The 16,746-nt window shown below is 43.8% G+C and overlaps 1 protein-coding gene across 2 annotated transcripts in view; it reads right to left on the bottom strand.

The window, feature by feature from the left end:
* The window catches only part of LOC109903910 (zinc finger protein 407-like), a 199,022-nt gene extending 185,842 nt beyond the window's left edge, over positions 1-13,180 (bottom strand). The window contains exons 1-3 of one of the 2 annotated variants that reach the window (XM_031791980.1): positions 13,088-13,180; positions 6,516-10,317; positions 1,305-1,419 (exon numbers count right to left, since the gene is read on the bottom strand). In XM_031791980.1, the coding sequence (XP_031647840.1) occupies positions 1,305-1,419; positions 6,516-10,236 (3,836 nt within the window). In that variant the 5' untranslated portion in view covers positions 10,237-10,317; positions 13,088-13,180. The remainder of the gene's footprint in view (positions 1-1,304; positions 1,420-6,515; positions 10,318-13,087) is intronic. The other variant, XM_031791983.1, reaches the window with a different exon arrangement.
* Positions 13,181-16,746: the final 3,566 nt, after the last annotated feature.

The following is a 16,746-nucleotide window of genomic DNA, read 5'->3' as shown; positions in this document are numbered from 1 at the left end:
GCCCAAACCCGAAAAAGGGAAATTGCATTAACTGAGACATGAACAACCATTAGCAACATCTCTGCATTCAGATTAACCACCAATACGTAGGCCTATATTATCTAATCTGAATACTTTAGGAAGAGAGAGTATGTCTACTTTGGCCTTAATGAGGGTGTTTCTGGTCTGTTCTTTGTTTGCTGCTCTTTAGTCAAGAGAAAAGTTGCCCCAGTGATCAGTCAGTAGTGAGCGCGCGCACATACACACACACACACACACACTCACAGGGCCGATTTGTCACCAGTGTCTGGCTCAGGCGGGAGATAGCTCCTCCATCCGCAGTGATTTGTGAAACCAGAAGCTGTATTTAGTACACTCATTTAAAGGCAGTCAGGCACATTGGAGAACTGCGTTCTCTCTGTCTGTCTGTCTGTCTGTCTGTCTGTCTGTCTCTCTGTCTGTCGGTCTCTCTGTCTGTCGGTCTCTCTGTCTGTCTATATTCTCTTGGTCAAAGCCCAAACACATTTATAGCACAAGGGGATAAGGCTGTAGCTGGAGGGCTTGTGAAACATGAGCCTTTCTCCTCATTAGAGGTAGCTGTGTTTAACAAAATCTGTTTGCCTTTCTGTAAAACATTTGCGAACGGCGGCGACAAATAAACACGCTCATTCCACTCGAACGTGGCAGAAAGAAGAGGGAGAAAGACATAGTGACCGAACTGAAACGGAACACATTGAAACAAGCAGTTTACACAGAAGCATCGAGGGGGACTAAATAAGCACACGTCCTGGTCTATGTACCACATAGCCACAGAGAACGTGGTACAAGCTGAAGATCCTGTTATTTGGTCCATTTCCAAATGACACAGAAACACTCCCACGGGTCCATTTGAACACAGTAAGATGGTAGGAAGATCAAGCATGGGAACAGAACCGACTGAACTGAACTTGGCCTAAACGCAGTGCTTCTGTGGCCGTAGGAAAGAGACGCAGAAGCTTTTTACGTTGAGTTTATGGGCTTTAATGTTGACTACGGTGAGATATGACAGATTGTATTGAAATATATCACAATAAGAGGAAATAATGGTTTGCAGAGCAAGAGTGTCTTTTTCTTGTGATCCAACTTAAATGGCAAAAAATGACTTAAAAACTCAATAAGACCGTAGCAACGTAAAAAGGAAAACAAGCGTTTGTTCTTAAGTTCAGATAGTACCTTGCCGTTTCCTTCCGTTTAGGACCTTTTTTCTTCCGTTTGGAACTTAATGAACACAACCCGGGCATCCCCAGTTGAAAAGGTAGTGACTAGTCACTGACTGTGGTACTCACCCACAGATGTGGCACTTGTACTCTCTCATGCCCAGATGTCTCTTCACGTGGTTCCTGGCGTCACCCAGCTGGGCGGTGGCAAAGTTGCAGATTTTGCACTTAAACGGCTTCGATCCTACAAAACAATAAGTGGTGTCAATTTATCCTACTTTATGTATTGGGGAAAAAATACACAAATGATTATGAACAGTATAATAAAAAAGTATAATATAATATAATAAAAAAGTATAATATAATATAATAAAAAAGTATAATATAGTATAATAAAAAAGTATAATATAATATAATAAAAAAGTATAATATAGTACAATAAAAAAGTATAATATAGTATAATAAAAAAGAAAGGAGTGGTTGTAGACGTAGGGGTGAAGGTAGAGGAGAGCTATAACTATTTACTACCCAAGATTGACTGTAAAACAACCAGACGGCCTGAGTCCAGGACATACATCAAAACGATGAAATAAGATGGTTGAGTGAATGCCAAAAGTGTGCAAAGCTGTCATCAAGGCAAAGGTTGGCTACTTTGAAGAATCTAAAATCTAAAATATTTATTTGGTTAAGACCTGATTCCATATGCGTTATTTCATAGTTTTTATGTCTTCACTATTATTCTACAATGTAGAAAATAGTACAAATAAAGAAAAACCTTTGAATGTGTCCAAACTTTTGACTGGTACTGTAAAAAAAAAAAAAAACACAAGCTCCTACAGTGAGTACATGGATTTTCTCTCCTTCAATCTCCTCTCTATCTTTCCTCGTCACTCTCTCCATCTCTCTTACCTACTCTTCCTTCCTTTGCTTCTGGATGCATAAATTGGATACCAAAGGTCAGGCAGAATACGTAAATCAATTTTGTGTGCACTCACTACCACGTTCCATCATTAAAAGCGCTAATCACTCTGCCTGGCTTTGCAGGGAGGTTTCCTTCTAATCATTGTCATTAATAAATGGGGAGGGGGGGGGGGGGTGGCGCTGGCGTTTGAGAGAGGGGCACAGTCTCTGCCTGCCATTTGTCATTTAAGAGCAGCAGAGAGAGAGAGGGGGGGGGGGGGGGCTGCTATGGATCATCAGCGCCCAATGATGGCTAGAAGGGACACCACACCCTAGGCTAATAGAACACACCTACTGGGGAAGGCCTATTCAATCAAACAAGCGCTGCAGCATGCTGCAGAATAGTACTGTAGCATTGTAAATATGCCACAAAATAACAGTCCAATGCGGTTGCAGTTTGACTAGCGATAACATTTATGCATAAGTCAATTCATGATTGCAACAACAGTGCTATTTTTCCTAAATTAATTGAACCCCAGCCATTGTTATTTCTTTGTGTAGATAGAATATACACAAGATGTGTATGCAACTACAAGTAAGGGCCATTCATGTGGATGGGCCAGGTCCCATGCAGACAGCATGCAGACAGACTAGGGCCAGGTCCCATGCAGACAAACTAGGGCCAGGTCCCATGCAGACAAACTAGGGCCAGGTCCCATGCAGACAGACTAGGGCCAGGTCCCATGCAGACAGACTAGGGCCAGGTCCCATGCAGACAGACTAGGGCCAGGTCCCATGCAGACAGACTAGGGCCATGTCCCATGCAGACAGACTAGGGCCATGTCCCATGCAGACAGACTAGGGCCATGTCCCATGCAGACAGACTAGGGCAGCAGTTCTCCAGTATGACAAACCATTCTGTCTGGGAACCTCCTATAAAATACTCGCTATGCATTTTTTACAATCCTTTCTCCCAGTGAATATCCCAAGACGCATTGCAATATTTATTTCAGGGGCAGCCGCTGATTTGATTAAGCACCTTGTGTAGATTACTAATTCGTTCATACACGGTTCACTTGCCGCGAGCTGGAAGTACGACGCGTTGAATGTTAAACTTGTAACGAAGATTGAAAGGCAAGCGCGTGCTAACAAGGCCTGCAAACAGACGAGGGAGGGGCGTTAGCACATGAGCGCCGGTGAATCGGGCTTCTTCATTTAGCCTCGACACACACACCCCTATGATGCGCATCCAAAACAAACATACAAATACACACGCACAGACACACGGACACGCGCTCAAGCCGAGGTGAAAGCGAGAGACAGGCGCAGAGGGAGAGAATCTGGCCAGATGGCTGTGTGAGTGAGTATGAGACATGGCAGGAGGAGAGAGATGTAGTATTCCTCCCTTCCCACGTCTCATCATGTTAATACACCACCACTCCACTTAAACAGCCTACATGAAACTGAAATTGACCATCAATGCAGTGTCATGTTAAATTAATATTGCCAACCACAATGTGGCTCCCTCACATCCCAGATGAGATGGGTAATGACTAATTAATTTCCTTGAGAACCCTCCCCCAATGTTTAACCCTCTCTCTCTCTCTCGCTCGCTCTATCCACCCTCATCTCTCCCATATCTAAAGCCTGAGGGATACTTCAGGATTTTGGCAATGCTAGCAGATACCCATAGACTTCCAGTCATTGCGTTAACACTAGTTAGCATTAGCTTGCACAACTACCTCGAACTTCCTTCATAGTGGACACTGAGACATAAAAATGGTATCCACGAGTTCATCTGACTCTGGGGAAGTAGATAAAGGGCATCGTTGCCAAAAAATCCAGAAATACCACTTTGAAAACGGAAAACCCAGTTTTAAAACATATTCAAAATGGACATATTTTTTTCCCAGGGTTGAATCTTCAATCAAATATCGTGGGAACATAATATCCATGTCTGTCTACCACCCCAAGATAAACGTTTTTTTTAATCAAGAGAGGCCCGATCAGACATCATACAGCCAGACCAACACATACAAACCGAGCTTCTGTAACTAGCTTTTATACACCTTCAGAAACTCACTGTGTCCGTGGTGTATGTGTTAGAGAGAAGAAGTGTGTGTGTGTGCACGCATGTTTAGCAAGTGTGTGTGGTGATTATGTGTGTGTGCCCATTACTTCAACCCACCCCGGGCCTTCAGGAGGTCAGACAGCTCTCTCAAGTGAAAAAGTGACCAATTTAGCTCAAAATGCAAATCCAGTTGCATCCTCATTGGCGAAAATGGAAGTCTTTTTTTTTCTCCAGGGGACAAATTGACAAATATGCGTGCAGCCTCCCACCATCTCCTGATTTCACTGATTAATCAGGTAAATAAAATCTTGGTTTAATTAAAACCATCTGGACGTGCTCCCAGTCCAAACACTGGCGGAGCCCACAGTCCTGTTCCACAGCACTGGAAGAAGTGTACACGATAAATGACCACATACAAATCGAGAATAACTCAATGTTATGAGGGAACTTAGCAATAATAATAACTAGCATAAGCTGTCAAAATGCTAAGAAATAGGTGCATTCTACAAATAGGCAAACAAAAAAAAGAAAGAGCAAACTCATAAATAAAAGAGATAATTCAATCGAAAAAGCCACCTAAAGAAAAAAAATAACGACAATACTCAGTCGAGACCTCCAAATGTGCCCTTGACTTTGATAAACACATCTTCTTAAAGTGTCACTGTTTTCATTTGCTTAAGTAACACTTTTCCTCAGCTGGACCCAGAGTAATGGCGTTGTTTACACGGCAATATGAAATGCTGTAGTAGGCTCATAAACGGATATTACAGATTCAACAAAACATCACACAAAGGATACATCAAAATGTTGATCATTGGGCCTCACAAGCTTTCTCTTATTCATGTTGTCCGTCCTTTCTGACTACTCGACTGTACAACAAACATAATTGCAATTCAGTCTTATTGTACAGTAATATGTGTCTCCCCATAACCACAAAGAGTGGTTTTGTTGAGCCATTAGAGACATGAGGGGAATGCCAAAGTAAAGACAGTTAGTTGCTCTGCTCGTATGCTTTTATTTTGCGGAATTAATCAATAGTAGGACGTACCCCAGCAAAACAGACCGTTTGCCAACCTGAACCGGTTCGCAAAGGTGAAACCACGGTGACTCTTCCCCCATATTAGAAGTTGAGAGGTCATCACAAACAGAAGTAGGCCTCATCATGTCGTCTCAGTGATGGGTGAGGGCACACACTTAGAGAAAGAAGCAGCAGCCTGAGTAGGTGAGGATTCTGACCCACATGACCAGACTACCATAGTGCGTCGTGGTAGCACTCTCATTGACTTTGCTACTGGCAACCTCTCCGTCAACTCTCCGAGACGGTCCACACATCTTAACACTCCGCGGCCATTAGTCAGTCACTCCACACACACAGAGAGAGACACAGACACAGACACACACACACAGAGACACATAATCCACCCAGACCCGGCCATAGAGCTCTGCCTGTACTCCAATTAAAGTCCCATTAAAGTTTGGGCTGTAAGGGGGACGGACCGGAGGAAGCAGAGAAGGGCATTTATTGATGGCGCCCTCACTTCTCATTCCTACATTAAGTTGATTTTAAAAGCAATTAATACACATGGTCAAGGAAGAGTAATGGAGCGCCCTCTATTCTTAACCCGCCAGACATTCCCCAGTCATAGACCTGACCAGCCGAACCCTGATTTGCATTATAAATGACAAGATAAATCTTAATGGATTGAGGATAATCAGCTCACCATGTAGGCTGACACACACACACACACAAATTACACATACAAACACATACACACACAAATTACACACACACACACACACACACACACAAGGGAAATTAAGGGCTTTGAATACGCCTGCATTGATTATTTTAAATTATTAGCCCACCTCTCTTTGGGTCTCCAATGCTTTTAGCCTAAGCTTTAACACATTTACAGAGACTTATTGACTATAATTACAACTGAGTCTTGGTAATGGACACATCAATTATGAGTCGCACATGTCTTTGACCAGGCGGTGCACAGGGAATCCTAATCCGTGGTCCATTAGCATCTCTCCTCCTGCAGCTCAGTCTTTACCTTCTCCTTTTCTCCAACGCGTGGCCTAAGCTCACACCACTACACAAACCACGTCTCTCCTCTGATACCTGGCCAGCCCCTAATATAGGCTCGACCCCAGTATCTCAAAACCTGATGTCCAAACGCATGCAATGATTGACATGGCTAGTAAATTCTAAGTGGGGAATACACTGTATAATAACACCGATGAATATGACTGACGCAGTTACCATTGACTTTATAATAACTTGTAAAAAAATGAAGTATGTATCATAAAAATAAAAAACTATATCAGTGAAGGTTTTCAAATAAGCGTGTTGGAAGACGACGTACCTGTGTGTGTGCGGATGTGAGCCAGGAAGGCCATGGAGTTGCTGCTCTTGCACACCTTGCCGCAGTGCTTGCACACGCTGCCCTGGTTCTCCTCGCGCTCGCGGTTGATCTGCTCCGTGTCCTCCAGGACGTACTTGTTGACCTCGCGCAACAACTCCTCGTGCTTCTCCTTGATGTGCACGAAGAGCTCCTGCTCCGTCTCGAACGGGTCCGTGCACTTCACGCACTTGAAGGTGGCGCCGCCCTCCGGAAGCTCCTCGATGCTGGCCTGCTCGTTGCGCAGGTGGGAGGCGCTGGTCAGGTGCTGGTGCAGGTTGCTCTCCGTGTAGAAGGACTTGCCACACAGCATGCAGTGGAAGTGCTTCTCCTTGGACGGGTGCTTCATGGAGATGTGCACATTGAGGCCGCTCATGCCGTCCGCCACGAAGCCACAGTCCTCGCAGCGGATGCGGGGGTTGGGAGTTAACCGCTTGGACAGACCTGAAGCCCCTACAGGTTTGGTTCTTTTGATCTTCTGAAAACTGCCCGCCCCGGTCAGGCCACTTACAGCCGGGCCAGAATGGTCCTCAACAGAGTGAGCCATTCGTTCTTCATGCAGAGCCAGCTCGGCTTCAGTCAAGGACTTGAGAGGTACGATGCAAGCGTCGAATGGCAGTGCCCTGGTGAGCTGTTTCTCTGGGGAAGAGATGTCAGGTTTCTCATCTGCCATCTCAACATCGTCGTCGGAACAGACTGGCTCTGCCTCTGCCTCGGCCCCTTCCTTCTGGCCTTCCTCAGGCGGTGTTATGGTGATTTCTGCTGGTGCTACCTGAGGATCAATTGTACCTGGGGCTTCGTTGCTGGTTTGTTCCGCGCCACCACCGGATGCCTCACCAGCCACCTGCATCTCCGTGTTTTCCTCAACAACAATGCCACTAACTTCCACTATTAGGGCTGCATGCTCGTTGCTCAAAACGTCAGAAGTCTGTGTGGGGTGTTCGGTGTCTGTGGGCTGGTCTGTAGCTGTGTCTGTGGGTTGCTCTGTATTGGTGATAGGGGGCTGGTCTGTGTCTGTGATGTTGGGCTGGTCTATGTCAGTGATGTTGGGCTGGTCTATGTCAGTGATGTTGGGCTGGTCTATGTCTTTGGATTGGTCTGTATCTGTGTTAGTGGGTTGGTCTGTATCAGTGCAAGGGGGCTGGTCCTTGTCTGTATCGTTGGGCTGGTCTGTGTCTGTAGGTTGGTCTGCATCTGTGTCTGTGGGTTTCTCTGCATCGATGATAGGGAGCTGGTCTGTGTCTGTGTTGTTGGGCTGGTCTGTGTCTATGGGTTGGTCTGCATCTGTGTCTGTGGGTTTCTCTGCATCGATGATAGGAAGCTGGTCTGTGTCTGTGTTGTTGGTCTGGTCTGTGTCTGTAGGTTGGTCTGCATCTGTGTCTGTGGGTTTCTCTGCATCGATGATAGGGAGCTGGTCTGTGTCTGTGTTGTTGGGCTGGTCTGTGTCTATGGGTTGGTCTGTATCTGTGTCTGTGGGTTGGTCTGTGTCTATAATGTTAGGCTGGTCTGTAGTTGTGTCTGTGTTAGTGGGCTGCTCCATGTCTGTGTCAGGGGGCACTGAAGGGGAAGGATCATCAGTGCGAGCATTGTTGTCAGCATCAGGGTCAGCTCTGTTCCCCAGCTCCGTGGCCTCCTCCTCCGGCTGCGCCATGTCTTTCGCCACGAAGCTCTCCAGGTTCTCTAGGTAGACCTCGCTCTTCTGCTTATGCTTGTCCGTGGAGGCGTGGCGAGACATCTCTCGACGCGTGACCGCATAGTAGCTGCATGCCAGGCACACAAACTCAAAGTCCCGGGTGTGTCTCCTCTTCACGTGGAGGTCGAGGGAGGGAATCGAATGAGCTACGAACTTGCAATGGCTGCAGGAGTTGACCAAGTCGTACTTGCTCTTTTTCGGGCTGCTCACTTGTGCTTTGTCGTCGTCTTGCGACAGCTCCCCTTCTTTGTCCGTGGCCCCCCCCTCTCCTTTGGGCCCTCCTCTGACTGGACTATTCTGATGTATAGCCTCACCCTCGCTGGCCTGAGAGCCTGACTCTGTACTCAAGACCTGCACTGATGTATCCAGGTCCACTTGGCCAGCGCTGCTAGCATCCTCCGCGCGTTTAAGGTGCTTCTTTGTGACACAGTGTCGGTCCATGTCGCCTTTCGTCACACAGTTGTAAGAACAAAGCCTGCAGGTGAAGCTGTACTGCCGGCTGTGCTTACGACGAATATGCACGTTTAGATTGGTACTATTGGAGGCGAGAAGGCCACAGTATTCACATGTAGTTGCAGCGGGCCCCTTTGGCCTGCCTCTCCTCCTCTTGGGAGGGATTCTCTCGTCCATGTGCTCTTCCATGTTCTCCAACACGGCCTTCGCAGCCTCAACAGCTTCCTCATTAACATCAGGGTGCAGTTCTCCATCATGTCCGATGACCCCTACTGCCACGTCATCTGTCAGCATGTCGTCACCGACCGCATCTATGCTCACCTTCTCAACGCAGTCCTCGAAGGAGGACCCTGCGTTTTTCTCCTCAGCCACACGCTGGTGGCTCTCCGAGGACACGTGTGTGTCCATCCACTCAGATGTAGCGGTGTAGTAGTGGCAGACGTTGCAGAGGAAGCGATGCTCGCCATGGTGCTTTAGCCGAGCGTGGCTCTCCAGCAAAGCAGAGTTGCTGACCCTGAATTCGCAACTCCCGCACTGTAGCTGGAACCTGGCACCGAGCGCACGCTTGGACGCCCGGGTCTGAGTCGTCGTGGAGGCAAAGATTTGAGCCTGTTCGGCTGTCTTCTTGTCCGTGGGTGACGCGAGGCCAGAGGATTCCCTGCTTTCCACGACTCGTTTGTTGTGCTTGTTACTAAGACAGTGCTTTTCGTAGTCGCACTTTGCCACACAGGCGTACAAGCAGAATTCACAGAAGTAATTCATCTCCTTGGTGTGGCGTCTCTTGATGTGTGTATCTAGGCTCGGCTTGTCCTTAAACTCGTGACCACAGTAGCTGCAAGCATGTATAGTCTTTGGCTTGGTGCCCCGTTTACCTACCATCTTCTTACCGGGGGACTTTTCTTGCTCCTCCTCTGCAATCTCCTCTGTAGCTATTGGAGTCACCTTCCTGTCAAAAGCTTCTCTCCCTGTCCCTTGTATCTCAGCTATTTCCTCTTTGGCTATTATTGTAGTCACCTCCCCCTCAGAACCTCCTGCCTCTGTGCCCTGACTCTCTGTGGCATCCTGCGGTCTCTCTCTGCTGCTCACTTTCCACTCAGTGTCTCCACCTGTCTTGTAATTTGAACTCCGTGCTGTTGCAACGGTTGTGGAGCCATCTATTTCAACAAGTACCTCAGCTGAGCTCACACCCCTGGTCTTTCCTCTACCGGTGTGCTTCCTCTTGGAGTGAATCTTCAAGGAAGTTGGCGTTTTGGCCACGAAGCCACAGATGGGACAGGCACAGCCGTAACATGTCTCCGGGGTAATGTTCATCTCAGCCCGAGGGGGCTGGTCTGACTCCTTCCCATCAGCCACCTCACCGCCGGTGTCCTCCTCAATCTCTCCTGTGCTGTCAGCTGTGACATCATCAGGCCTGGGCCTCTTTGCTAGGGAAGGACTTCCTCCACTCTCCATTTCCTCTGTGGAGACATTTCCTGTGTCACCATGATGAGGCACCTTGTCCTCGTTAATTTCCTTCCCTGACCTTAATTCTCCGTCCATGTTAGACACCTCCTGATGCCTTTACATGAGAAGAGGAAATTGGACTCTGTTCCAGCAATCAATTAAGTTATGATCCTGTTCCTGTAAAGTAACATTTAAGATGGGCAATCCTCATATAATCCTCATATAATTGACTGTGAACAAAATAATAATCACATAACAATACTGTTTCATATAACAAAACTGTGTTTCAAATTGTATAGATGGAGTAGGCTACTTAGAGATCATTCTGCATGTACAAAATGAAGTAAGACAAATGTAGCTATTGGTCGCCATCTAGTGCTTTTAGAACGAAACTGTTCAATGATAAGGTGGTTGATGTTGGATATTTGCATGTGATCAAATAACTAAATCTAGATAAAAAGAAGCTAAACCCCAGGGAAAGACAGTGAGTGGTCAGTAGCATAGATTGAAGTAGGTTACAATTAATTAGGCCTAGATTCGATTTACCTCTCCCTTTTAAATATATTTAACTTCAAAATATTTTACAATAGACTTCGTACAGCTGATGGTTGACACAGACGAGTCTCCTAAAAATATTTCACTCTCCCTTCTAGTGACCTATCTACTTGTTATGGGATTTTTATGAATAATGACTCAATTATGTATACATTTAACTTAGAACCATAACTAAACAGAATACTACTATGTTACTGTATGAATGTATGAATCTTATTATAATCATAATACTGAATATAATGTGTGTAGTTTTAGTCAAGAATTAGAACAAGGACGTTCTGTTCCTTGTTAGAAACGAATGGAGCTATCGTCAGACCAGCTGGAATACTGTGTTCCTTACAGGACATTCTGTCCCCACCCAGGGAGGGGAGAGACCTTGGACTTGTAGTAGATTGTTTAACAGGTGGCAGACAATGTGAGAAGGCTTGTGAACTATATTGCCATGGTATCTGAGAGGAGGAGGGACATTTATGACGGAATGTGAGGTATATAAACCAATGTACATGGTATTATGACCAGAGCTCTCGAGAATAAACGCTATTGGCTAATTTTGGTGGCTGGTCTCTGTCCATTTTATGTAAATAAGAACCTTACAAATTCTTAGAAACGGACAGAGTGTTTTAATTGAATTGGTTAATGAACACATAAGAACTAAATTCATCCAACAACACTGCAGTCTACATTTAGGCACCATCTCTCTGGATGTGGTGCCAAACACTTGTGAGAATTTTGATCAAAACCTCATTGCTATGCAATATCTTTTTCAACCTGATGCCAAAAATATAATTCCCAATTACATGGGACTTCGCCCCACCTTGACATTACATTAACTAATTTTTGTTCCCCATCAAATTTTATGACTACTCTCCTCAAACTTTTAGATACTACGTCAAATGAATTATATGCGTGGTCAAGTTTGGTTTAAAAGTAGGCAATGATTTATACAAAAAAAAATCTAAATTAACTAAACCTGACCTGAACCTCTTCCCACCTGTTCCAGTAGCCAGTCTAGCCACCCTCTCACATGCCTTGCCAGGACACGTCGTCAAAGTATTGATTTATCTCAAGATAGTTTCCAAATGCCAATTGCACTCCCTCAAAACTGGAGACATCTGTGGCATTGTGTTGTGACAAAACTGCTCAATTTAGAGTGGCCGGTTATTGTCCCCAGCACAGGGTGCACCTATGTAATGATCATGCAGTTTAATCAGCTTGTGATATGCCACACTTGTCAGATGGATGGATTATCTTGACTAAGGATAAAATGCTCACTAACAGGGACGTAAACATATTTGTCCACAAAATTTGAGAGAAATAAGCTTTTTGTGCATATGGGATCTTTTATTTCAGCTCATGAAACATGGGACCAGCCATTAACATTGTGTTTATATTTTTGTTCCGTGTAATTTAAAGATTTGAAGTCAGGTGGCTACTGGAGTGAGAAAATACCGTAAACACCGTACTAAAGTAGAATCATTAAGGGCATGTTTAATCAGTCAGGGAGTACAATTATCTGACGAGCTGTTTTTATCACTTGACAGCCAACCAGGTACATTTCACATATTACTACACGAATTCAAACTTTTCCTGCTGAAGACTCGTTTTTTCAGTCCCTTTCTCCAGGCTACGCTGGACAGCAGAATGTTAAGCAGAGCTAGGCTCTTGCAACTGGGAGTCCAGCTTTCCTACCTAGTAGCTCCTTAGCTAACTAGCTTAGCCAGTTACAGCCACGCGGGTTTAACTAGCTAGCTATCATGGTTGGTCCGGTGGTTATGCATGTACGAGATAGTTAATGTCGACGGTATGCATATAAATTGGCAGCAAAATGACTAACGTCAGCTAATTTGAAGACACTGCTGGTCGGCTATCACACTGGCTAGTTGCTACCAAAAGTAGCTCAAGTAACCTTAGGTGCGGCAAAACTTCTCAATTTATGGGTCATCCTTCCAAACGTATTTCAAATAATTTGAGAACAAGGGTATCAAGTAATAATCGACTTTTGGGAAATTAGCGTCAAACTCGGTTCGGATGTAGCTATTTGATTTCGACTGGTTCCTATTTGTGTCAACCATCAATCCGATTCCGATATGTTCAAAATATTCATGAAAATACAGAAGAGACAGTGATTTAAGTTACGTGAAGCCAGCCCTATCAAATAACAATATTTTCACTGTCGTCCAATGAGTGCGGCATAGAGGTGGGACTTGTTTGCGCTTTTGCTCTAAAAACGACGGCAGCACAGAGGCCCAAAAAGGAAGCTAATGTTGACCTTTGAAATACAGGTGTTTGTAAGCTAAACAGTTGCTGTACATAAATTGGAAATATCCATAATGCTTTAGGATTACAGACCCGTATTTAAGTAATCCATATGATGGTAGTTTTAATAGCTTACCTACAATTTCCCCAGTATTCTCAATGTCCGCGCTTTTCTCCCTTGGTCACAAGTGGCGTACCGTAGCACGTACTATACGTCACTCTAGCAAGCTGATGCCGTGTTCAGGAAAATTCGGAAAGTTCCGATTTAGATGGATGATGGACACTTCATTTTGGAATTTCATCCGTCATTTTATCTTCTCCCGTTTTGGTGGCTTCAATTTTATGTTACTTTGTAACAATAACATTGATAAGATTCCTACAAAATGATCTGCTGTTCATAGACAATTCTTAGCGTGTTCGTTAATATATAAACATTTTTTTTACCCACGTATGTATTTAATTTGGAACCATAAGGATATTTTGTATAGAAACCAGTCTTTCTTTTTTAAGAACTGGTTTAATAATCATATCCTGCGTGCGAGTCAACTTTTTAATGCAGAAGGATTGTTACTCAATTATGACTATTTTTATTTATTTATCTCCTTACAATATCCCGGCTACACCTACAGAGTTTGCCATAGTCTTTGATGCTATTCCATCTGGAACTCTCATGTTATTTAGAGGTGTAGCCAGACCTCACCTTCTTGACCTACCCTCGCTTAATCCAGTTGACTCTCCAATAGGGAAAATATGTTTCTCTTTGCTCCCTCAGAAGAACAGATCTATACGTGCTTTATTTCAAAGGGATATTGTATCCATTCCTTATGTCACAAATTACTGGAATACATTGGTCGCTAATATATGTTGGGAAAAAAGTTGGATTATTACCACACAAATATTTCCTTGTAAACAAGGTCAGAGGTCTCAGAATGATCCATAAGTATTACCCTGCGAATCATTACCTGAAGAAACTCAAAAAAGACTTTAACATTGATTGTACTTTTTGTGTTGCGCATCCAGAAACAGTTTAGCATTTATTTTGCCATTGTCTACATGTAAAACAATTATGGAAAGATATTCATAGTTTTATAATTGTTAATATTCTTACTTTATAGGAGAATGTGCTGCTCGGTTTCCTTAACTATAATAAGGATAAAGAAAAACAATTGTACCTCAATCTAATTGTGCTAATGGAAAAATGTCACATTCATAAATGTAAATTCACGAATAAAAAAACACACTTCCTTGTTTTCTATAAGGAATTCAAGCAGTACATTAAGACCATTCTACATTATTCTAATAAGAAAGCTGTTAAAACAATCAATAGGTTTGTATATTTTCATCTTTGTGTAATTTGTTGTACCCCCTAGCCTAGCATGTGTTATCATTGTCCGTTTGTATTTATCCTGGGTTTTTTTCGATAAAAAAAAAAGAAGAATGATTATGGATTGGGGTTTAATACCGCGTTCATATGCTAGTCGGAACTAGGAAATTCAGAAATGTCTGACTTGCTGAGTCGTTGAACGCAGCACCTGTATAACTTGAAATTGTATAACTATTTCAGAGTTTCCTAGTTCCGACTAGTACGTGAACGCGGCATTATGGTGGGGACATCCCAAGGATCACAGATGGCACTGACCAAGATTCAAAACAACTGGGAGCTCGAAAATCTGCCCTCAAAGACATGATAGCCTGGGTGAAATATGGAGGCTGATAACCAGGCTTTCACTTGTAGGCCTATGTTCTTACACATAATTGCAGATGAAAGAAATTAGATGGCAGAAAGGAAACTAGCCTAGTTTTTAGACAATTGAGATGCTCAACAACAGGTATCAAATGATCTCACCTGTGACCAGGGGCTCAGTTCCAGCAAGGCAAGGAAGGCAGAATCACAATCTCATAGTGAGTAGATTTGGGACGCAAGGTGATTTGTAGATCAGTGATTCTGCACGGTCTGACTGCAATGTTGTTGATCTCAAACATGCACTATTTCTCACTGTAATTCACCTTCGACCCTAGGCCTCTTTTGCACTGTCCCTGTATTCCACTGCTCTGTTTCATTGGCAATTGTATACAGCCCACAAGTGGGAGCATCACTCCAGACAGACACACAATGTATCAATTAACATTGGTCAGTGATTAATCACCGTAGCCGTGTGACATCCCTGTTCGTTGGTGAAGTTTTGAAAATTGACTAATGCATGTGCCTTAATTGATATGGTAGTCTATCAGGTCAGGAGATGATAAATGATGCCCGTGCATTGAGTACACTGTTTACTTTCCCAGTAATTTTGCTTAATTCATCACAGTCAAAATAATATGACATGGATGGTTAGAAACGCAGCCCCCGTCTCCAATTTTTCATAACGTTCATTAGTCATTTGTACCTAGCGGTCTTTACTAAGAGAGGATGGGTTGGCTATGTTGGACACTGATTGAAACTCTGCCCGTCTTCCTTGCAGGATGCCTCGTCATCAATAAATAGATTTCACGCAACAAACCAGCATTTGCTCTTTGGTCCTTTTGATTAGTTATCTCAAAGAAGCATGACATAATTGCAAGTAGAAATGCAAATGGTTATTGATTTTTAACGAAGGCTTGATATACAATTTAATGTAAACCCATTGTAAATATTTAAAACAATTAAAAACACTGCTTGAAAGGCTGACCATGTTTCTCCTAGAAAAACACTAGAGGGCGCTAAAATGTTCCCAGGGTTAGTAATACATGTAATAACACAGAACCCATAATATCTTCTTTTAGGTATTTGCCTGGATTAGACACAGAATGGATGGTGCGCAGTATTGCTACCAGGGTTGTGTTGTCTCGTCATTTCTCATTCCTTTATACTGAAGGGGCAGTGCAGAAATTGAGATGAGAAGAGGACCCCACTTAGGCTTTTAGGCTGCATCCCAAATTCCCTACCCAGAACCCTGAGCAGTCTTGATGAGATGGTCATATTTGACAGGTTTTGTCCCTCCAACGTAGACTTTGGAACAACAGGTTATTTACTTATTTGAATCCATGAATAACAACCTTATTGTCCACAAGGACGCTCTGTGTAAAACGTAACAACATATGTCATGCAATGCTGTGAAAATCAATCTCTTTCTGAGTTCCTTTGTTACTACTGTCTTGCCCTCGACACAACTATTGTAGAATACCTGTAGGTTATCACAGTTCAGCAACCTGGAGATGAGGAAGGCCTCTCCTTGGCCTTGAACTCTGCTTTTATGGCAGTATTTTTGAATTGGAGACAATAAAATGAGAAATATAGGTGGCTTCTGGGTGCTGACACACCAAGTGACACAAATCCACTTCAGCCTGAAAAGTCTAGATAATGGGGCTGATGAAATGCGCTTTCACAAGGTTCTCTCAAATTTGAATTCAGAACCCTTCAGTAAGAGTTTAGGATACAGGTCAAATTAAAATAGAGTTGGAGAAATAAAATGGTGGCAACGTATAAGTCTCCAAAACTACAGCAAACTCTTGAGGAATTGAAACAAATATTTGTATTTTCCCATAAAACTGAATTAATAGTGAAATTAAGAAAAAGCACACAAAAAAGACTAGTCATCCAATCAGTGAAGCAATGAAAATCACATCCTTTTGTAAGCGTCTTGATATACACATACTAGACGGTGTCAGAGGAAGGCCAAAAACTACCAAAAGACTCCAGTCACCCAAGTCATAGACAGTACTCTCTGCTACCGCATGACAAGCGGTACCAGAGCGACAAGTCTAGGTCCAATAGGTTCCTTAACAGCTTCTACCCCCCCCCCCTGTATATATCCT

This window comes from Oncorhynchus kisutch, linkage group LG2 (assembly GCF_002021735.2).
Source record: "Oncorhynchus kisutch isolate 150728-3 linkage group LG2, Okis_V2, whole genome shotgun sequence".
Taxonomy (NCBI): domain Eukaryota; kingdom Metazoa; phylum Chordata; class Actinopteri; order Salmoniformes; family Salmonidae; genus Oncorhynchus; species Oncorhynchus kisutch.
The sequence above is the reverse complement of the archived record's forward strand: the minus strand, read 5'-3'. Positions and strand labels throughout refer to the sequence as shown.